Source organism: Puntigrus tetrazona, chromosome 20, assembly GCF_018831695.1.
Source record: "Puntigrus tetrazona isolate hp1 chromosome 20, ASM1883169v1, whole genome shotgun sequence".
Lineage (NCBI taxonomy): Eukaryota > Metazoa > Chordata > Actinopteri > Cypriniformes > Cyprinidae > Puntigrus > Puntigrus tetrazona.
In genome coordinates, this window is record NC_056718.1 from 21,698,221 (window position 1) to 21,713,277 (window position 15,057).

At 36.7% G+C, this 15,057-nt stretch overlaps 1 protein-coding gene across 2 annotated transcripts; it reads right to left on the reverse strand.

Moving 5' to 3' along the window:
• Positions 1-1,185: 1,185 nt before the first annotated feature.
• wdr26b (WD repeat domain 26b) lies at positions 1,186-14,842 on the reverse strand. 2 transcript variants are annotated; one of them, XM_043219768.1, is made up of 15 exons: positions 14,297-14,435; positions 13,119-13,212; positions 12,946-13,045; positions 10,445-10,501; positions 9,320-9,456; positions 9,051-9,148; positions 7,900-8,056; positions 7,682-7,820; positions 6,233-6,373; positions 5,217-5,336; positions 4,982-5,127; positions 4,813-4,891; positions 3,950-4,079; positions 3,677-3,871; positions 1,186-2,552 (listed from the first exon to the last, which is right to left on the reverse strand). In XM_043219768.1, the coding sequence occupies exons 3-15, from the start codon at positions 13,024-13,026 to the stop codon at positions 2,527-2,529; spliced, it is 1,506 nt and encodes a 501-aa protein (XP_043075703.1). In that variant the 5' UTR covers positions 13,027-13,045; positions 13,119-13,212; positions 14,297-14,435; the 3' UTR covers positions 1,186-2,526. The 2 variants fall into 2 exon arrangements, with proteins under 2 accessions (XP_043075703.1, XP_043075702.1); XM_043219767.1 differs by lacking the exon at positions 13,119-13,212 and having other exon boundaries at positions 14,297-14,842.
• Between the last annotated feature and the right edge of the window lie 215 nt (positions 14,843-15,057).

A 15,057-nucleotide genomic window follows, 5' to 3' on the forward strand; every position in this document is an offset into this window, starting at 1 on the left:
TCAAAATAAATGTACATAATAGCAATTTTAAAGTACCATCTGCTACTATTATTACTATACCATGGTACCACTTTTTGAAGTACTTTCTGTAGGTGGAATATTCTCCTCACAAAAGCAGACAAATATTCTGTAAAGGGTTAGGAATTGGTCGCAGTTTAACCCGTGCAGGCCAGATGAAATGCTTCATTATGTTTCAAAACCCTGAATGCTTTATTGAAAATATGCATACATAACACATCTCCTACACAACAATACAAAACAGTACAATCACTTTTGAAATAACACATTTAATGCAAATGGATGCCCTTCGTACAGGAGCAGTTATCATGAAGGAAACCTCTCACACGTCTGATTCACAGTCAAACATGAGAGCAACACACCTGCAGTTAGCTGGAAAAGAGAGACCCCTCTTGCATATGGTTAGTAGAGTACACAAACCCCACAGTACAAGAGTAACAATACTACCCCCATCATCATTATACGCATTACTAATATGTCCACTGCTGTAATGGGCAGGCTTGGTTTTAGTTCTTTAAAACAATGAGGAATAGCCAAAGAATCCGCTCTCAGATCAGCTAAATCAACAGCAAAGATGTGTCACAGTGCACAAGCATCAGCCTGGTCTGAGCAGCGACCAATTATTGTTGTGATTTTATTCAATTTTTTTTTTTGCTTATGGCACAAAATGGTCCTCAAGTAAACAGGCAAAATTCAATGAAAACCAAAACAGGCAGATGTTGCTGACCAACTCAAAGCCGTTCGATATCAAAATCCATTTACAAATCTTTAATAACTGGAAAATCATCCACGAATGATCAAATAATTGCTTTTTGTTGATTTCCACAAGCTGTCAAGGATAAAAATGCCTTTATAATAAAGTGACGCAACTTTAGAAAAGTTTTTCTGGATAATTTGGATTTCCGATTGAACTTGCACCTGCAAGGCAAAGGCCGGGGCGTTTAGCACCATCTTATGACTGTGGAAAGCATTAAAACTATGGTTAATGCAACTATTTTTATTTGTTTTTAATGGAACACTAATAATGCTTAAATAAAAAGATTAAAAAAAGGAAAAAGAAAAAAAAAAAGAAAAAAAAAAAAAAAAAGAGGAGACAATTTATCTGGTTATAGTTTAATATAATGATACAGAGAATAAAGTCAACCAAAAAAAAAAAAAAAAAAAAAAAACCAAAGAAAAAAAAAAAAATTTTAAACCAAAGAAAGTAACAAAAACTTCCATAAAAACAGGCAGAAAAGCAATTCTTTTCAAACATTTAATATCAGTCCATAGCAAACATTTCTCTTCAAAAATGGGATTGAAAAGCCGGATATTTGGTGTAAACAGCTCAGGAAAGGTGACTGAGTGGATATAACTCAACTAGCGCACAGGATGAAATTGTTGTGGATATGTAGTGCGGTCAGAGACGGTTTATTTTACTGCTGGTATGGCTGCTGCGAGAAACATTATACGGGGCTCTCAGCTCAAACGTTGCTGCATAGGTCATTTATACGCCACAAACTCCTCATCAGGAGCCGAAAATCTGATTGACAGTTTGAGTGTCACAGTATCTTTCTGTTTAAAGCTGTGCGTTTCGCCCTCAAAGTTAATTTAAATTTGTACTAATATAACAAAGTCTCTCTCCCGAACGCCACCTCTAAGGTAAGTGGTGAAAACAAGGAACTTCGCTAACAGCTTTCTTTAAAAATCAAAAAAAAAAAAAAAAAAATGGTTCTCAAGTTTTTGATCCACAGATGAAGGTCTCTGGGGCTTCGGTCAGATTCTGTTAAAATGATTTGTACGGCTAAACAAGGGACACACTCGAGCTGGTGTGAAAAAAAACAGTGCCACATGCGAACGTACACCAACTTTAGGCACATTTGAACGCCCATACACTCTCTCTCTCACACACACACACACACACACACACAAACAAACACACGGCTGTGCTACAGGAGGGAGGCTGAAGCAGAATTCAGTCGAAACGGCGACCTTTGACCCCTACTGATGCATGGGAGTCCGGTTGAAACCAATGCATTTGTGTTTTGAAAGATTAAAAAAAAAAAAACAGAAAAACTACAGCACTCCATCAACACTAAAGCCCAAGCTGATCAGCTGCTAAAGGAACAAAAGAGAGAATTGCTAGGACTAGTATTTCTTTTTAAAAAAAGTGCTTCGTCCTCTGCCGCTGGAGGATCGGGAGCGAGAGAGAGAGAAGAACATTGAGTGTGAGTTTATTACACCCGCCCGGGCGCTCCAGCTCTCGTCTTCAGGACTAATGAAAGGGTAATTAATGGGAACAGCCACGGGAATCCCGCAGAGGGAAAGAGATCAGATCCGTCGGTATGGAAGCGGGTCGGATCAGCGTCAGGTCTCTGCTGCCTCCGGACTCTTGAAAGCCAGGCTCTGAATCTCTTTCGCGTTTGCGCTCGTGCGTCGTTGTGGAGGAGGACAATGCTGTAATTGTGTTTTTCTCTGTTGGATTTTGCATTTTTCCAATGCGACGAGTCATCTGTTCCAGGGCTGCCATCAACTGTCCATACTGCTGCAGCTCTCTGAGAAAATGGGAGAAAAATAGACTTATTCAGCAAAAGTTTAGACATTTAAAATGTTACAAAACATTTCATTCTGTTTTTTTTGTATTTGTTCAAAATATAAAAGCAGCGCAACAGATTCAACAATAATAAATGTTTCTTGAGCAGTAAGTCAGAATATTCAAATGATTTCTAAAAGGTTTATGTGAGACTGGAGCAATGATGCTGAAAACTCAGCTTAGCATCACAGGAAAAAAAAAAATGCATTTTACAATATATTCCCATACACAACAGTTATATTAAAAATGAATTCTGAACAATATTTAATTAGAGTGTGATTTAGACTCACAAAACAGAGACACACACACACAAAAGCAAAAACAAATCAAGATCTGGTTGTTTGATTTTTTTCCCCTTACTAACAAAAAAAGAATATTCTCCTGTTAAATTATGACAAAACAGTGTTATTCTTTTCAGTCACAACAGAACAATGAAAAAACCTATTACAATTATATTTAAATGTCCAATAGCCTAAAATAAGATTGAATTGCAATTTTTTCTCAATTGAAAATGAAACAGGAAACTGAATTACAGAGAACAAAAAATGCAGAGTGTGATTTCATTTTTGCAATGCTGCAATAAAATAACTAAAAACAAATTAAAAAAAAAGTAACCTCCCAAATTTTCTACATTTATTTACTTACAAAATGTACTGGATTGTGAAGTGTTTTATACATAGGTAGTTGGAACAGGAAATTTAAATGACAATATTTCATACTTTCCAAAAAAAACTAAACAAAACAAAAAAAGCTCTGAAATTTCTAACAGCATTATATAGAGTACACAGTTATAGTTATCTATATCACAGATATTTGGAAGTCAGGAAAGATGTAAAACATCATGATTTTTATTTTTAAAATGTCAGAATATGACATTATTTTCAAATGCATTTTTACGCACAAAACACTAAGACCAGAATTGTGTATTAAGTCCTGATGATTTTAAGAACATTATTGAAACTCAATTATAAATTAAACTTAGATAATCATTTGTATTATAAAACAATGAATCTGAAAAAGGGAAGCCCTAACTCTCAGTGCAATTAGACGTCCTGCATGTTCTGTGACTGGAAAGCGTGTCTGTACCATTGAGGCCGTCCAGCTCTTGTGCGTCCAGGAAGGGTGCAGGTCCCCAGATACGGACTGTGCCGTCGTCAGAAGCGCTGGCCATAAGACTGGGAATACAGGGGTTCCAGCTGACACAGTTCACTGTGCGCGTGTGTCCCGTCAACTCCACGATCGGCAGCTCGCTGCGCTTGTGCCAAATATATACCTTATGATCTGAGAGAGCAAGACTGAGTGAGAACGATTCATTTGAAGCAGACCTGAAGAGAGAAGCCGAAGGATAAACCAAAGCACCTTCACTGCCGCTAGCGATGAAATCCTCGTTGTGTCCACCGAAGCAGGAGTGAATGGTGTAGAAACCCTGTGTCACACCTTGATACTTCCTGACCAACACACGGTCCTGTAGGTCCCAGAGATGAACACCCTGTTGTGAAAAAACATGACATTTGGTTAGAAGAGGGCAAAACTAATTAATATAAATTAAAGATGGAAAGTAAAACATTATTGCAATACAATTTAATACCAAAAAAGTAAATACATTTTTAAAAAGTGGAAAAATAATTTTAGGAATTATTCATATTTTCTTCATTATAAAACACGGATATTGATTCATTAGAATTTTTTTTACTTTTAATAATTAGCGTAATTTTAAACTGTGATATTAACTAGATAAAAAAAAAAACTATTTAAATAGAACAAATATATAAAATCACAAAACTATTATTAAATTATATAAAACAATATATAAAACCATTTAAGTGAATACTGCTGTAATAAAACAAAATTCCCAATAATTTTTCTCAAAATGAATGAATTTAAAACAATTATTTAAATTATTTTTAAATGATATTTAATTGAAGGGTAGTGAATATATACAGTATAAGACAGTATAGGATAATTAGTGCTGTCACACGACTAATCACATAATTTTTTGTCTGCATAATATGTATGCGTACTGTTTATATTTATTATGTATATAAAACTACACACACACACATACACACACAAACCGAGAAGATTTCAAAATGAAAGTAATTTTTTTTTAAAATCTAAATAAAAAGCTGCTGATTATTGTGATTTAAAAACTATTATTTAAAAGATGGATTAAAAATAAAGTAAACATTTTGAATACTGTAATAATGATGCAACATGCTTACCTGAGTTGCTACATTTAACAAAGCTAATCTTCCATTCTTAGAAACAGTGAAAGACATTATAGGATGATCCTCCTGAACTCTAGAGTATAAACCAAAAGAAGCGAAAGATCAGACACAGTTTTTTTTAAAACGCATGCGTTTCTGATAATCAAGTCGAATAGCTGCATACATGTTTCTGTCTGTTAGGTCCTCGAAACTGTAGCCACGGATCCTCTGGTGCGTATCAGAGGCGAGAACAGTCCGGCCGTCGGTCATACACCACAGGCACTGCACACGAACGCCTTCCCATGACTCCAACAGGTTTCCGTCAAGATCCTGGCCGATCGCAACCAACAAATCATTACTAAAGTGTAGCCCGGCAAATCCTGACAAATCAAACCTCTTCGCATCCGTTCTGAACTTACACACTGGTAGAACTGCCCTCTCTGTCCTCCTGTAACAAAGCGCTTTCCATCAGGGTTCCAGGCCACGCTGGTCAGGCTGTCCTCATGAGACTGACTCATCTTTGTCCGCAGTTCTCCTGTCTGACCACCAGGAGGAAGAAGAGAGTCAAAGGTCAGAGCTGAACTAAAGATGAATTCTGCATCTAAAACACTTGAGTGTTTTAGTCCCCCCTTTTCTGTATGTCCGATGCTGTTAACATGGAGAAAAGGATGGCCAACTGCCAAAATAAAGAAACTTAATTTAAAGAAAAACATAACACAAGGGTTACATGACTGTAACAAAAAGTAAAACAATATTTAAGTATGATAAATACAAATGTATTTATTGTGTATAATTTAACAAAATTAAAATAAAAAAATAATAAATTTATTGATAATGCAATAAAATTTAAAATAAACAGAACATTAAAAAAATTTAATTGAAAATTTTTGGGATACCACTGAAATAAATTGCTAAATTAAATTAAAAATAAATAAAATCATTATTTTTTTTTAAAAACATTTTAATCATTTTATATTCTGTCATGCTAAAAACTTAAACATACTTGAGATTTTGGATATTACAATAATGACAAAATATCTAGATATTTTGTTTCTCTTTGACACTTTCAACAAAAGCTTCTTGCGACAAAAAGTAGCCACAGCGAATGATGGCAAACATTAAATAGACATCAAATGTGGCTGAATGAGTAGTTTTAAACTTCCTATCATCTTCTCACCAACATCAGTAGGCAATACACATACACTAAATTAAACATCCACAATTACAATTTACGTGTAATACTTTTAAAAACAATCTGTTTCTGCCATGATTCTTAATTAGACAGAAAATCCTGAGCTGGTAAAAATCTGGGTAACTGTGTGCTCTTCATCTTATATAATCGTGACTTAAAAGCAGCATTAGATCAGCCCTGATTCGGAAAATCTCTTGCCACAATCCCAAAACTGCATATTTCTTTAAAAAAAGAAGGGATTACCTGAACGTTCCATAACCAGAGCTCGGAGCAGTCGTCAGGACCGCAGGCGATCAGGTAAACATCATCAGGGCTCCAGGCAAGATACGACACACCATATGCGTGACCCTCCAGAGTCCGCACAAGCTTCAGCTGATGAGAGTCCTGTGTGTGAGAGAGCACATTCATTCATTTATTCGAAATCAACACAAAAAAAAAAAAAAAAAATAATAATAATAATAAAAAAAAAAAAAAATAAATAAATATATATTTTTTTTTTAAATCACCCAAAAAAATGTATTATGCTCTGTTTTATTGTGCTTCGAAGCCTCCTCAGTGTATGAGACTTTCTGCTTTAAGACGAATTAAATCGGATGTATATTAAAAATTGTCCTGGCCTCTCCAAGCATTTCCATGGGACAAAGCAGGTGTGTGTTGTGAACAGTTCAGTAGAGAGTGCATACAGTATGTGCATCCGTAATAAAACATCCGTCACACGGCTCGGGGGTTGAAGAAAGGCCTCCTGTAGTGAATCCACTTTTTTTCCTCACTTCTGCCGACTGAAAGCAGCCCCAGCTCATGACGTAAAGTATTGTGTAGCGTGATTAGTGACGAGCGTGGAGACAGAACAAAACAAATTGAGGATTTTCAGAATATATGCCAAGAGGAGAGTGGTTTTCTTTTTATAAAAGTAAGCAAATGTTTTTATCTTTGTTCCTACATTTCCCAGAAACTTGTCTGCGGCACAGATGCCTTACAACATCCGCCAGGACTGCTTCCGGATACCAGTCTGCAGAAGTGAGAGGAGTGTGTTCATTAAGTCTAAAATATGGATATTTATCTTCCAAAAACGCATGGATTCGCTACAGGCCTTAATTGTCCCACGGAGTCATGTTAAATCAAAAGAAACAGCTTCTTTCAGTTCCTTACGCCACACTTATACTTAAAATAATCACTCATAAAGTTCAATAAGGTTGAAACTAAATAAAATATTGTTCACATTGGGTTGTTTACATTAATTTTGTCATAAAAGCAAAGTTGCAAATACATTTAACCACATTTTAAAACATGAGTGTGCAGTTGAAAACTTATATAAAAAGTTATAAATTAAGAATCAAATTAAGGGAGAATTGCATATTGAATTGATGAATTAGGCATATTCTTTTCCCCTTAATTTATCGTTATTTTTCTTTTATGGATACACACGCTGTATTTCACATATAATGAACTGTAAACAGCAAACACCTGCTTTGTCCTATTGAAAGGCTTGGAGGGGCCAGGACAATTTTTAATATGATTCAGATTGGATTCGTCTGAAAGAAGAAAGTCACATACACATAAGATGCTTTAAATGTGAGTAAAACACAGCCTTTTTATTTTTGGTTGAACTGTTTTACTCAGAAAAGTATCACTGTCTCTTTAAAAATCGACAACTTTTGAGATGCAAACAAGCAGAACAAAGTCTTCACTCACCGGTTCCACCTGCCAGATAATCACAGTTGTGTCTTTTGAGCCGGTGGCGAGTTTAGTGCCGTCGTTGGAGAACTTGCAGAACCAGACTTCATTGCAGTGCTCTGTGAGGATCTGCTGCGTGTAACAGGGAAACTGTTTCCTGCAAACACAAGTACAGACGACGCGCGTGACATCTCTGAGGACGGAGGGGCGCGTTAGAGTGAGAGAACATGGCTCACCTGCTGCAGACGTGATCCAGCAGTAAGGACACAGAGTCCAGACTGGAGTCCAGTTTGGTGTTGTGATAAAGGCAGCGATCTCTCTGCATCTCCACGGCTTGTCTGAGCAGTGTCTGCAGCCGCCGAGGGGGCAACATTACAGAGGGGGGCAAGTACGCTAAAACAAACAAACACCAAATACTAAATCATAAATACAAACATATGATAATTCTGTGATGTCCTTAAAAGTTATAAATGATTAAACATGATTAAGCACTCTAACAACTAAATCAATGTCTTAATTCGTTTATTTTAAGAACTCTTATTTTTTTTGTACATTTAATAATAAAAGTATTATAACAAATAGTATAAATTGCATAAATATTATATAAGAAAAAGAAAAAAATGGCAGCAGAAGTATGAGCTAAATCTGACAAACTTTTCTTTTTGACCATTTTGGAACGTCCTTAAAAAGATACAAACAATAAAACTAAAAAGAAGCAGTAAACCATTCTAAAATGCAAACAGTTATTTTGAAGGCATCTTAAATCATACACAGGTTGTGTAATCTGACCTGCCATCTGTCCTCGGCCATCAGAATCGGCTAAAAACATCTCTACCATCTTGACTTCATAATTCTATTCTTTTTTTTTAAAAAAGTTCCTTTTAGACTTGCACTCTATTTACTGCTTGTTTTCTTTATATAAAACATTTGAAGCATTTCTTAACACTAGCCTTTCTAATCCTTCTGTATGCCACTTCTTTTCTTTTTAATTATTATACACTTAAAGGCCTCCAACACCAGCTTGATCTTTGTTTTCTTTTTATTAATTGCTTAACAATAAAAAAAACTTGCTATGTGTACTGTATTAACCTAAATTTATAGCTTCTGTTTTTTTCTGCTAAATGAGTAAATGTGAATAATATTTATCTTAAATAGAAGTATTTTAAAAATAACATGAAAATAATAAATTACACAAATGTAATGCACAAATTACAATATTATAATTTTTATTAAGATAGCAAAAACTTCTTTATTTTAATGTGTAGTTACATGTACTTACTATAGTAATAACAATAAATTGTTTAATTACAAGCAACAAACTCAACAAGTCTACGGTATGCCTTTACTTGTATAGCCCTTTGAATGTTTTTTGTGGTTGGACACTCACTCTGGAGTTTGTCCAGTAATCTACATCGTGATCCAGCGCCTTTTCCCTCCCATTCAGCCTTTGCCTTCAGATCCTCAGGGTGACTGCACATCAGATACCTGAAAACACACAGCCAATCAGAGTGAGCCACTGACAGCTGTCACAGTCAATCACAGAGTAATTATATATATTTTTTAATTTAAAAAACACTATTGGAAAGACAAACGTTGTTTATGATTACCAATAACTGAGTATGTTCATGTGCGTGCGTGCATGCATGCATTTAGTACCCGCTGAGCACGTGGATTCGATCTGTGTTGTATTTGAGCGGAGTCAACTCTCCTCTCAACACTTGCAGAGCTTCCAGAACTTTTCCGTCCTCCAAATACTCCAGATACTTCTGCTGTAATAGCAGAAACTTCATCCGCTAGGACCAAAGAGAGAAATAAAAAAAGATTCACTTTCAGTAGCACTTGAGTGACACTGTGTATGACCCACTCTATGCAAAAGTAATAAAAAAAAATTGATCCAAAAAATAAAAATAAAAAATTCAAGTTTTTTTTTGTATCAGTATTTTTATTGACATTAGTTTTAAATACAGTTTTTGAATGTTGTTTACATATAAAAATATGTTATTTAATTATTGTTTTTAACCTTTATTTTATTTTTTACAGCGAATTATGAGGCGCAAATGAACTTTTGCTCACTGAAGACCACTATTGAATCATTAGGGGTAAATGTCATATTAAATGTCAACCCGCCTTAAAATAACAGTTCACTAAAAATCTACCATTTTCTAAACTTTTTATTGGTGTAAAGGCCCATTCATGACAAGAAACATAACAATAAAGAGAACTTTAAATATAACAATATTACCATCCAACGATATTGTGTTTATTCTCAGCACACACGTGTCTGGTGCTTTAAATTCTCAAGCACATGAGAACAAGACAGATTCTAATGGGCTGTCAATGTTTATATTGTTCATTAGCTGAAAAACAAAAATCTGTTCTCAAAATGATTCCAACGTTATTTCTTTGTGCCTTTATCGTTATAATTGTGGTGCGAACGCTGCTATTCTTTAATATTAAGAATGATTTTTAGAACTCTGACGGCACCCATTCACTGCAGATGATCCATTGGTGAGCAAATGACATAATGCTACATTTTCCTAATCTGCTCCCATCAAGAAAAATTTTAGCAATTTTTTATTTTTAGGTGAACACATGGTGCAACCAAATCAAGCACAGACATAACTGCAAATTAGCTAGTTAATAAGCTTCTAGTGTCATCTTTGTGTGTCAGTTTAAGTTAGAAGAGCTGGTGCTACCAGAGCAAGAACAATTACTGCAACACTTGTTCCAGATGAAGCTTTTAGTATTAAGAGTCTATACGGGTGAGTCCGGTGCTCTTACCACAATAGCGTTGGGTGAATGCATCAATGCTTTCAGCTCGTTGAGGTCGTTTTCAGCCTGTGTCACACAAAGAAACAAAAACGTCAGCTCAGCATTTTCATCCAGCATTTTGGGAAAAAGGAAAAATAAATAAATAAATCACCATCAACCATACATAAGTAATGGCTCATATCCTCCCCGAGCGGTACGCAATTACGAACCGTACTGTACCACTTTTTTGGTACCCTTCCATAAGGGTGGAGCTAAACTCACTGCAGAACCTGATTGGTTGACTAGAACCGTAACTTCATTGTGACACAATGAGATCCCCTTCCACGAGTTTATTTACACTGGCTTATTTACATCAGAGTGCTCAAACACACACAAAAAAGAGGGTACTTATTATTTTATATTTGCACTCAGACAATAGTCATTTCTCAATATGCCTTCTTTTCTGTTCTTGTGAACTTGTGAAACGTACGTCATTGTCCAAAATCCTGCTAATTTGCTAAATATTACTATTATTGTGTCATGAAGTATAGTTTTAAGAGTATTCAGGCAAGAACATAGTTGTTTAAAACTCAAATCTGTGGTTTATTTATGAAGCTAGCACCTATTTGATATGCTGAATTCATAGCTCAAGGTGATTGCCGGGCGCTCAATGTTTATGTATCAGCCTCAAGCTTGGCTAGTCCCTCCAACACTTGCCGCCGGCTCCGACATCTCTGTAGTGACTAAACATGAGATACGATTCATTTTGGGTAACGTTATATTCAACAGGCATTCGCAGTCTCATGCATCTTTTATTTGTTCCTGGGCGTATAGTTTGAGCTAAGCACATTATAAGTTATATTCTTTATAGCTATATTTATTTTGAACTTGATCATAGTGCAGCACTGACAGTCTTTGCTTTTGTCTTTATTTCCTCTTAAGCTTCTTATACTTTTATAATGGCAATTATTGTTCATTAAAACCCGTAACATTCAGTGGAAACGAGCTATAAAACATTGAAGCTCAGTGACGAAACAACTCAATTCTACTTAAAACAAAAATGCTTTAAATTAAATATAATGGGCCACAAAAGAATCTGGACAATTTAGTCATGCTTCAACTGTCTGAATGTATTTGTATTAAATTAGCAAAGTGCAAAACACAGGTTGAAATTCTAAAACTAAACATGTTTTTTAAAATGATGATAAGCTATGACTATGAGCCCTGAATGTGTTATCACTTTAAAATTCATCAGCATTTTCTTCACAAAATCCACTTCAAAGAAAAAAAATAAATCAGTATGTTTTTAAGTGTGCCTCTATAAATAGACGGAAAACTAGAAACAAATTATTTGGAAAAATTGGATTCAGCTTTGCCACTGTGAGGCAGAAGACAAGGAAAGGGAAAAGTAAACCCAAAATCCTGTCAGAAACGGCTGCTTCAGTTCCTTAAGACAGAAGAACTAAATGTGTAAACAATTTCTAGAGTTAGTCTTTTTCCACCAAGCCCTCTGAAAAGCATTTTCCTAAAAGGTTGAGCATGATCATCGTTTCTGCATGACATCTTAGAAGAGCTTGGTTTTAATAAACCTGCTTCTTCCTGTACAAAATATAACATTACTGGATTGCTTTTATTTCCACCAATTTAAACTGCACTGCAGACAAAAATATGAGTACACTTTTCAAGTGGCCCCAGACTCTTTCCTTTCAATTTAGTTACGAACAGAACAGGAAAAGGAAAGACCTGCAATCATGTTCTGAAAAATCACTCTTGTGGTTAGAGAATAACTGCTGCGTTAAAGTTAAACATTTGTAAGATAAAGTCTTGGCAAAGCTTTACCAAACATAAGAACAAAACTCTATGGATGCAAAACCAGAAGGAATTAAACTTTTTTTTTTTTCTTATGCTTTAATTCAAACCACCTCTGCTGGGCACCAACTTGTTTGCCAAAAAATTATAAAGTTTTATACATTCATTTGATTACCACCATATGTTATACAGTTTGTATTTTACCATACAATAAAAATAAATAATAATTAAAACAATGTTGAACTTATGGAAAATTAAACATTGTAAATGTAACTATTAGTGATAAACTACTGAATTGTTAAGGTTGTATTGATTTAATGGACTATGTATCCTTTATTATTTAAAGCATAAAACAAAATTTGAAATATTAAAATGGCAAACAGAATTTGAGAAAAAAAACTAAATGATATTCATTTCACAATGCTCTGTTTATTGTAACTCAGTACTGTGAATATTTCTCAATGTAATAAGATATTTAAATAGGAAAACGTATCCATTTTATCCACTAGGAACTGACTGGATTAGTGAAAAATGGTTGTTTGTTTACTATTTTTTTGTTTAGCGCCATGCCAACTAAGAGGAAAAATAGACTAATGAATAAATACATTAAAACAACAAATAATAAAAAGATTGTTCCAAAAACAAATCTCAAATTAAATCCAGCCTCACTTCATCAAAATAAAATAAAAAAGTAAAACATGTGAAGTGTGGCATAAGCTCACCTTGTCCCATTCACCTTCCATGACGTGGTTCCGGAATTTAGTGGCTGACGGATGCTCCAGTCTACAACCGGATTCCTGCATCAACAAATCCACCGTCTGACTGGAAAGACACAGAGAGACCTCACACACGAGCAATGAATTACAGCGCATACAACACTTTTTATTTATCTGACCTTTAGAGAAAACAATAACTGAAGCTTGACTGATCCTATTTGCCACCTTTGAGTAAAACAACGGCTAGCGCCTCGAGTACTGCTCGCATCCCATCTGACATTGAAAAAAAAAAAGTTAAAAGGCCAACTATTAACCTTCGAGTTCCTATCACATGTATTAACAGTTTCATAAAAGCAATAACACACTCGGGCTTCGCTATATTATGAAGGTAACGACGAGATGAAGGTGTTCTGGGGATTTCGTATGCACCTGCATCACTCAGCCACATTGCAGCTGATATCAGTCCTCTTATGTGCGTTTCATTATGGCGTGAAATGGTTCTATATTCACAATTCATCATTCAAGTAGAAAACAGAAAAAAAAACACAGGTGAGCCCGAACATGCAGATGAAAATGATGGCAGTGACTGGGAAGCTAGACAGGTGAAGCCTTCTAGAACAGTGAAGTGTTTTGAATGCAGGGTCTGACAGAATTACGTCATGCTATGATTACAAAAGAGAGTGTGTGTGTGTGTGTGTGTGTGTGAGAGAGGGAGGGGATGGATGTTTTCAGTTTTCTTGATGTTTGCGGTTCATCTTGTAGTCTAAATCTAGGACTTGCGTTTTCAAAGCACGCGCACATGGATCGTGATCGTCCTGGATTCATGTTTTGCGGTTTGAATTTGAATAGCAGCTGATGGCTTTAGCAGATCTTCACTAAAATTAGATTCAAGCTTCTTTCTAATGTAAACCAGCTGCTGCTACACACACACACACACACACATTCCACAGCCGCCATTAAAAGACAACCACACACAAAATGTCATAATGATTTGATAATGCGTAAACGCGCACATGTGATAAATCAGCCAAGGGATGTTGATTTGTAATTAATCAATTTGTACTTTCTACGCTATTAAAGCTCGAGTATGTTTCTGGGCCCGACAAATAACGTTACTTGACACAGACGTACAGCTGTCATCTGTGATCGCATCTCTCTTTGTGTGTAACTGTACGATAGGCCTATTCTGGGTTAGATCGTGGATAAATGTATCTCATTTTCTCGGGGAGGAAAGGTTTTGAATGTCACCGAGCGCTACTTTTAAAGCTCGATGTCGCGAGCTCGCTTCGTTGATCACATAACGGCTGCGAAATCAGCGATCAAGCGACTCGGTCCGGTCGTGAACCGCGACACTTACTTCAGCCCCAAGCCGTGCAGATGCTGTCCGATGAGGCGGATCACGTCTTCCTCCGCCTGAGACAGACGCTTCTTCTTCTTCAGGGAACCCGAACCAGTCCCGGAGGCCCCCGAAGCCGAGCCTGCGTTGCTCTGGAGGCCGTTGGCATCTCCGTTTTGCGCGTTGGCCGGGTGGTTCTGCTCCTGTCCGGTCCCGTTAGACTGCATGTTGGTGCCGGTTCGGCTGAGGTGGGTCGCTGACGGAAGGCCCTCTGAAGCCCCGGGCTCTCCTACTCCCTCCGCCGCCGAGGCTCGGTGCTTCTTCCGCGGGGGCGGCGACGCTCCGCCGGTGTCCGAGTCGGAGGAGGAGGAAGCGGAGGCCAGAGTTTCCTCACCGAGAGCGGCCGTGGTTAGAAGCCGGTGAAGCCCGGGGGAGGGGAAAGAGGCGTCGGGCTCCCGCGGTCCAGAGCGCGTTCCGTGCGAGGCTCGTTCGTTCGTGTTGTTGTTGTTTCTCTCCAAACAGCTGCAGATCTAATGGCGTCCAGACGCGCTGACGTCACCGGACATTCCCCTGCTGCCTCACTTCCGGACGGCGCTCCCGCCAAAAGGGGGCGCACACGGAACCTTACCGCATACTAATAATTTATCAATAATTATGCTAATGTATAGACTTATAGACAGATTATCAGAGCACTGGATATATAAATTGTTTACTGTTGACAGTAGCCCTTACAACACATTACTTCTGTCACATATAGCCATCTATCTATCTATAGATATTTA

Excerpts from the sequence above, each read along its gene's own strand:
- wdr26b (XM_043219767.1), bottom strand. The coding sequence starts at position 14,502 with ATGCAGTCTAACGGGACCGGACAGGAGCAGAACCACCCGGCCAACGCG. Across the intron at positions 8,057-9,050 it reads ATTACTGGACAAACTCCAGA|CGTACTTGCCCCCCTCTGTA; the intron begins GTGAGTGTCCAA and ends TGTTTGTTTTAG. Across the intron at positions 3,872-3,949 it reads CATCGCTAGCGGCAGTGAAG|ATCATAAGGTATATATTTGG; the intron begins GTGCTTTGGTTT and ends TTGCTCTCTCAG.